This window comes from Pistacia vera, unplaced genomic scaffold (genome assembly GCF_008641045.1).
Source record: "Pistacia vera cultivar Batoury unplaced genomic scaffold, PisVer_v2 Contig728, whole genome shotgun sequence".
NCBI classification, from domain to species: Eukaryota; Viridiplantae; Streptophyta; class Magnoliopsida; order Sapindales; family Anacardiaceae; genus Pistacia; species Pistacia vera.
In genome coordinates this window covers 413,893-421,932 of record NW_022196588.1, presented here as the reverse complement: position 1 = coordinate 421,932, position 8,040 = coordinate 413,893, and the positions used below count along the sequence as shown (strand labels likewise).

At 35.0% G+C, this 8,040-nt stretch overlaps 1 protein-coding gene across 1 annotated transcript; it reads right to left on the bottom strand.

Annotated features, from left to right (window-relative positions):
• Window positions 1–3,878: 3,878 nt before the first annotated feature.
• LOC116114918 (extensin-3-like) lies at window positions 3,879–5,159 on the bottom strand. Its single transcript, XM_031401048.1, is given in 3 exon segments — window positions 3,879–4,523; window positions 4,526–4,536; window positions 4,539–5,159. Coding segments are annotated over 3 exon segments (1,077 nt in total). The 3' UTR covers window positions 3,879–4,078.
• Between the last annotated feature and the right edge of the window lie 2,881 nt (window positions 5,160–8,040).

The following is an 8,040-nucleotide window of genomic DNA, read 5'->3' as shown; positions in this document are numbered from 1 at the left end:
GAAATTTGTATAGGTTTTCCTCTATAGTCTTAATACTGTCCATTTTATAAAAAAAATAAGGCACCTTTAACGAAAGCTAAATTTGGAGCAGATTGAAGAGCATACAGAGATTCAAGCTTACCCCACAACCCCAAGGGGGTTTCGATTCCATCAACCTTCCTCAATACGTTGTCCGATAGGTTCATCACGATCAGATTATACGCTTCTTCGTCAATTTCCTCCTTCTTCTTCAGTTTCCCTTCGGGCCACTTCTTAAGATCCTTCTGCAGTGCGAGGCCAACTTTATTGTGAGAAAGAAGGGCCCTATTCAAGAACAAGCTCAAGATCCTCCTCTCAACGACCTGAAATACAACCCGTAATTTGACTCTAAGGAGACTCTAACCCACAGAATCCCTAGAACAAGAGCTATCCCACTCTTCTCCGAATGATTAACACAAACCACTCAAGAATCACACAAGCGACACTCAATTTCATATCAGAATTTGCAAACCCTAATAATGAACAAAAACAGATGAGAATGCTTCAAATGAGGACTGAAAGGTATTTCTGAAATTTGTTGTGCTTTTACATCATTGACTTGGAGCATGAATCTCAGCCGTTAGATTGGTGTTGAATCAACGGCCAAGATCCAACTCTAAGCTGATCCAAAAGGTGGCGTTTCACTTAATCCTCCAAAACCAACAACGTTTTTGCATTCACTTCAACACTCTCACACGGTTTAGTTTCTTAAAACTTAAATTAATCACCTCAAAGTTGTATTCTGAGTCTAGCTAGAAGAAAGTCTATATACTTATAATGATATACATTGCCATGAGCTGTGAACGTACACTGGTAGCGTGCCGAATGCACCAAATTAATTAACCTTACTGACCGAACTAATGAATTGTATAAAGGGCAAGCAAGGGTCGATCCCACAGGGAATGACTCGATTAATTTCTATATTCTAAAACACTAAAAACAACAGAAACGCAAATTAAACTCTAAACAGTAAACTTGACAACAGTAATGAAGGGGGATTTGTAATCAAAGCAAACTAAAGTAGAACAGAGAAATAAAATATCAGGTTAAACAATCAGCTCTCGGTTCAAGATCCACCTAAACATGCATTGGACATAAAGTAACCGTAACACTGTTCTATCTCATCATTATGAAACTACTGACCCTAGGAAACAACAAGCTCTGTTACCCGAATTCTCCCTTAGTTTGTCACTACCGAAACAAGCTCTTCGAGTAGATACTAACCCTTGAACAACCTAGAACAAGCTCTCTAAATTTAATTCAATGGCAGCATTAAGAATTAGGAGAATAGATCAATCTAAGCAACAATCACGCAAGCTCGGATTATTTAACTTAGGTTATGTTATTCAAGACAATAGACCGAAAACTTGTCCATAATCAGCTATCATCATGTGTCACTCGTTGAATAGAAAAAGGACAATTACGGATCACAATTCCTAATTCTAACAGGTAAATTCTGATTAAACAATTTAGCAGGCCAAAACTAAATCACTCAAACAAGAATCACAAACAATTAAAATAGAATAACATAAACAATTCCAATAAAAATGAGATTAAGAACAATGTTACTAGAGTCAGGTTACACCAATGACATGAAATTAGGCTTCAAAATCCCCTTGAACTGAAGAAGGAAATTAGCCGCACATCTTGATCTAGAACGCAAAAACTCTACAGAATTCAAACTCTACTGTCCTCCCCCCGTTTAACCTAAAAACTTCTAATTAAATAACATGTGTTTTCCTTAATTCTTCCCCAAGAATCACGGAATTTCTTTCCTGGACGTTTCCTAGAAGATAGACTTCCAGATTTGATAAAATCTGATCAGATATGGATTCCAGAATTCGTCTCCAACTTGCACCAGGATTCTCGCAATGTAAAAGATCTTTTCTGGGCTCCATCACTTCATAAAAATTGTAGTCTAGGATGTGTAGATGAATCTGGGCTTTTGAATCACCCGTTTTCGATATCTGACGCTCCAGTTAGGCCCGTTCGAAGATTCACTGCTCAGCTAAGGAATCCTTCTGCGACTAGGATTCCAGGTCCGGTTTTGCAACAACTACTGAGAACCCAAACGAACTCGGATTCTTGCCCATAATACCTTCCTGAAAAGCTTGATTCGTCTACTTTAATTTCTCTGAAGACCACTTTTGCAATTGAGGAATCTAGCTCCCTGAAAAACCTGAAAAACGTAGCACTGGTCAGAATAACGAAAAATCTGGAAAATCTGGAATTTCCTAATCTTTTCTCAATTATTTCCTAAAGTCTATCCAAATATGCCAAACTTACAAAATAAATTCTAATCAACTCAATTAGGCATAAAACATAACAAAAACATAATATGATAGGAATAAAAAATATGTAAATTACACTCTTATCATACACCACAAGAAATTTTTTTTTTAAATTATGGTTTTAAGTTGGAACTCAAACCCAAGGGAGAGTCTAACCCAAAAGACTGGCCTAATAGGTAAGAGAGCCCCTAAGTTTAAGTACCACACTTACCGACATCCATAGCGGTTTTCACTCTATCGACACTGACCTGATGGTAACCCTTTTACCCACTTTATGCAGCTTCACTCATTCCAGCACCCCCGCCTAAGGAGAGCACACTACACCTTAATATAGCCTATAGGTAGCCATTTTTGCAACCCAACTCTAAACAAAAGCACCAATGTTAGAACTCAAGCCTAAAGGAGAGCCCAACCCAAAATACCGGCCTGATAGATGGGATAAACCTGAGGCTTAAGTATCACACTTGGTGAGTGTGAGATCCAGGTGTGAGATCTTAACATTTTCCAACGCAAAACAACATCGAAAAACACTAAAGTAGCACTGGAGAATATCTAACATGATGCTGAAAATTATAACATCGAATTCTAACACTTCACGAACCCTCAGGCTCACCTCCTCCATGGTGGTTACCGGTTACTCTATTGTATATATGCATTTGTCAATTGGTAGCCCTCACATGAAACTAATAATTTGATATTATCAATGATCTCCGGTCAATTGAGACCAATAATGCTATCAAGTTGGTGTTATATATTTCAATGCAAGATTCATACCTACCATTATTAGAAGCCTTTGTACAATTTGCTTCTGATTTTGATAAAGCTACTCAAAATCAATTGGCAAAGGATCAACTATTACGTAAGTTGCTCAAACAATCCCAAGTAGCCCCTCTTACGGTTGAAGAATAATTAATGACTATTTATACGGTAACAAAGGGTTATCTTGATTCCTTAGAAATTGGACAAATAAGAAAATTTCTCGTAGAGTTATTTACTTACTCAAAAACAAATAAACCTCAGTTTTAAGAAATCACATCTTGTACCAACACATTCATCGATGAAACAAAAACCGTAACCCTTTTGAAAAAAGCCATTCATGAACATGGAACACTTTCTACTTGAGGAATAATTATAAGTAGATTTACTGATCACTCTTAATTTTTATAATACTGAATTCGATTCAGAATTTTAATATTTAATTTTTTGATACACAAGGGCAAAAATTATGATTCTAAAACATTCTGATTTAATTTTCCAAGCAAATTTTCCGAATGTGAGGGCATTAGAGGGCTAGTCTTAAGAGCAAACAAACACTTAGAATAAAAAACAAAAAATTTGAAAAGGATGAAAAAATAGAGGAAAAAATTATACAGCTCCACAATTGATATCCCTAATTTTACATTTTCGAGTTAAATATCATGAATAATTTCTCAATATTATCCCAACATAATATATATGGTTATGTTTATTGAAAATAATGTTCCAATATGAGTACTTTTCAACTTTTGCAGGGTATAGATTATTTTAATACAATTAATGCAATTATCAAGAATTAGAGAGCAACAGATCTAGTGATCAAAACTTAAATTACTAACTTCCATTTATTATAGCTAATGGTACAAATAAGACATGAATTGGGATACAAATGTATTCACCAATTTAAACTCTTGTTATTACATACAAAATAACAATGCCAAAGTAACATACATAGAATCACAAAGAAACGAGTTATTCCTGGTAGCATCAGATAAGTTCAAGTGACTGTAAGCTTAATAGCCTTTTGGAGGTGGGGGTGACTTGTAATAATATTGTGGATATTCGTCGTGTTTTGGAGGAGATGGTGATTTGTAGTAATAAGGCGGCTGTTCTTCATGCTTTGGTGGAGGTGATTTGTAATAATAAGGTGGGTGTTCTTCATGCTTTGGTGGAGGAGGTGGTGATTTGTAGTAGTAGGGTGGTGGAGGAGATTTCTTAGGTGGAGGGGGAGATTCATGGTAGTATGGTGGATGCTCTTCGTGCTTTGGCGGAGGGGGTGGAGACTTGTAGTAGTATGGTGGGGGAGGAGATTTTTTCGGTGGAGGTGGTGATTTAGTAATATGGTGGATGTTCTTCCTTCTTGGAGGGGGAGGTGGGGACTTTAGTAGTATGGTGGATATTCTTCCTTCTTTGGTGAAGGAGGTGGGGACTTGTAGTAATAAGGTGGATATTCTTCCTTCTTTGGTGGAGGGTGGGACTGTAGTAGTATGGTGGTGGTGGAGATTTCTTTGGTGGAGGGGGAGATTTGTAATAATACGGTGGATGCTCTTCATGCTTTGGTGGAGTAGGTGGGGACTTGTAGTAATAAGGTGGGTATTCTTCCTTCTTAGGTGGTGGAGTGGGGAATTGTAGTAGTATGGAGGTGGAGGAGATTTTTTTAGGGGAGGTGGTGACTTGTAGTAATAAGGTGGTGTTTTTCTTTGGTGGTGGAGGTGGTGACTTGTAGTAGTAAGGAGGTGGAGATTTTTTGGGTGCTGGTGGAGAATTGTAGTAAAAGGTGGATATTCTTCCTTCTTTGAGGAGGAGGTGGGGGACTTGTAGTAGTATGGTGGATATTCTTCCTTCTTTGGTGAAGGAGGTGGGGACTTGTAGTAATAAGTGGAAATTCTTCCTTCTTGGTGGAGGAGGTGGGGACTTGTAGTAGTATGGTGGTGGTGAAGATTTCTTTGGGGAGGAGGAGATTGTAATAATACGGTGGATGCTCTTCATGCTTTGGTGGAGAAGATGGGGACTTGTCGTAATACGGGGGATACTCTTCATGCTTGGGTGGAGAAGGTGGGGACTTGTAGTAGTCATGTGGCGGCGGTGAGCCATACGTATAATCTGTAGCTCCAGCAGTGGTGGCAGCAAGCAAAATTGCCATAGCGTAAACCAAGCGAGGCCATTGCCCCGGCTGTCCCGGGGATCCCATTTCAGTTTTTAGGACAGTTTTTTGACTTGTTTGATAGAAAACACAATGCCATGCACTCTTATATAGTGAGATTTTCCAATCATTGATAAACCAGATATATTTCTTTAATGTTATAAAAGCCTGGATTAAGAATTTAAAAAATTAGTCCCCAATCTAAAAGTTTTCTCTTTTTTTTTTTTTTTTTTATAAGTGCTTTTTTCAACTATACATTGGACATTGAGCTTCCTCTATATCCATTCTGCCGTATAAGCCAATGAACATTGAACAAGTCTAAGATATATAGAGAGTAGTTATAAGATGCTTTACAGAGTACTTTATATTCCCCTTTAAGTAACACTTGGTAAAAAATAAATGAACAAAATGGAGATTCTATGGACACCCTTGAGGTTAGTCAAAGTAATCAGAAGACCCACAGATTTCATAACAAAACACTTACACCCTTATAATTAACAGACATTTTATAAAAAGCTAATCTCATATAGAATTTTGGTACAATAACTAATATGCCCTTTTTTATCTCTTCTTTGTATGATCAAAGTATTAAATATATTAAATGATTTAGAAATATTAAACTTTGACAATTAACTAAGACATATGAGAACTAAAAAACTTTATTTTTTTTATTTTGTGGTATAATTTTACTCTTATAATAATTACTTTTCACAAACATCATTCAATTATAAAGACGTAAATTGTTCATTCTGAAAGTTGTGGGTCTCTTTATTCTCTCACTAAACCTCAAGGGTGTCGTATAAAACTTCGTACCAAATATGAATTCAAATAGAGCTCGTTCAAACAAAATTATATATACAACAATCTATCAATTTTTGCCAGTGGTTGGTATGGCTGTTTCAAAGAAGGTGCTAGGTACAAAAATTTCTCACAAATTTGAATGAAATGGTATTAATAATGAAGTCTGCGGTAGTCGGTGTTTAAGTGATTATAAATAAATAAATAAATTTGCTTCATTAGTGCAGGAAGAGGCAAATTTGAGACTGATTCATCAATGGAGTTTATAAATTATTGAAAGTAAAGATTTTGTAAGAAATGGGTTTGATTTTGTTTATAATATATGGTAAATGGGTGTGGACAAGTGGTAGGTTTGTTGTTATAAGAAATGTTTACTTGTAGAATAATAATTTGCATGGGTTTCTTGAAATTTTTGTTTAGAATTTTAATTTTTATCTTATCTTTGGAAGATCTTTAACATGTTGGGCACTATCCAACTGTATGGATAGATTAATTGATTTCTTTGGGCTTATTATCCCTCACCTCCCCTGGGGTTTGTGTTTTACGTAGCGACACCCATAAGTTTAAAAATAGGTGTTCTCACCTCCTTAAGATTTCAATAATTCTCTCAAACCTTCCTGTCCACCCTACTAACAAAATTTGTTAAAGGGAAAGATATTCTAATCCCCCCAAGTATAGGATATTTAAAAACCCGGTAGCGATAATTTTTTTTTTTTTTAATTTGGGTAGAATTAGGCTAAAATAAGATATTTAATTGGTTTTGAAGGTGAGAAAATTTGGTTTTATTCACAGTGGGCTGAGAACAATTTCAAATATTGAGAGGCTTCTTATAATATATACATAATGTTTAAAGTAATTTTCTTCCAGGAAAAATACATTAAACCTAACAGATTCTGTTAAAAACATGGATAGGAAAGGTTTGAGAGAATTTTTTAAATCTGAGGTGAGGTGAGGGAATCTATTTTAAACTTACTGAGAAAAACAAAGAATAATACTACGTCCACAACTTTTTTATACAAACTTTCATAATTGGTAAAAGTTTGTTTTAAATTTAAAGTCAATCAATCATCTTTTTGACAATAAGTTTGTGAAAAAAAATTTGTATAAAAAGATTGTGGGTGTAGATATTATTATCAAATGTAAGGGACTAATAATTGAATTAATAGCGGCAAAATCAACCAAAAAAATTTGTTAAATGATATCTAGAAGATGATGAAATCATGAAAAGATAGGTAAAAGGCAAATCCAGCCTCTTTCTCCACTGCTTCAGCATTTGAAAGAAGAAGAAAATACATTATGAAAGACATGACTACGGTCTGTTTAATTTGTTAAAAAAACAAAATTAAGAAACTAACATACAATTTAAAAATCTATATATTTACGTGTTAACATTGCTAGGTCAATATCGTAGTTAAACCTCTCGTTGAAAGAAGGCTTTTTTGTATTGACAAAAACAACATGCAATAATCTACAAATAATTCAGTTATTGGTTAGCTGATTCAGACTAGTCATGCAACGCAGACGGCAAAACGAGTCACAATATGAATTTATTAAATTAGTCTTGCATGAATTTTCTCACTTTTCAATGATCTTATATTATGTATGATCCGGATATTTTTTTTTTTAATTTTATTAATTACTAATTATATTCTTATAATATTTGCATAATCTAATGTTGGAAGGAAGAGTTCAATCAATGTGAAAAGGGTAAAGAATGAATGAGAAGGGAAGCAAGAAAGAGATTGTTCATGGTCATTTACTGTAAAAATTGAGTCTCTTACATTTTGTTAAAAATATTTTCCGTTCTTTCAAAAACCATTACCCTAGCCTAACGTTACAACCATGAAAAATACCTAATGATCCGAGGTAGTGATTGGATTCTACATTAGTGGAGAGTGGTTTGAAAGTTGAGCTATTGGAGTTTGATTGCACATTTGTTTTTATTTTCGTACTTTTCCTATGGAAGCTATGCATAAAATCATTTGGGTTTTTGGATGAATGGTTTGTGAATGATTATGAGAGAGTCAATAACAA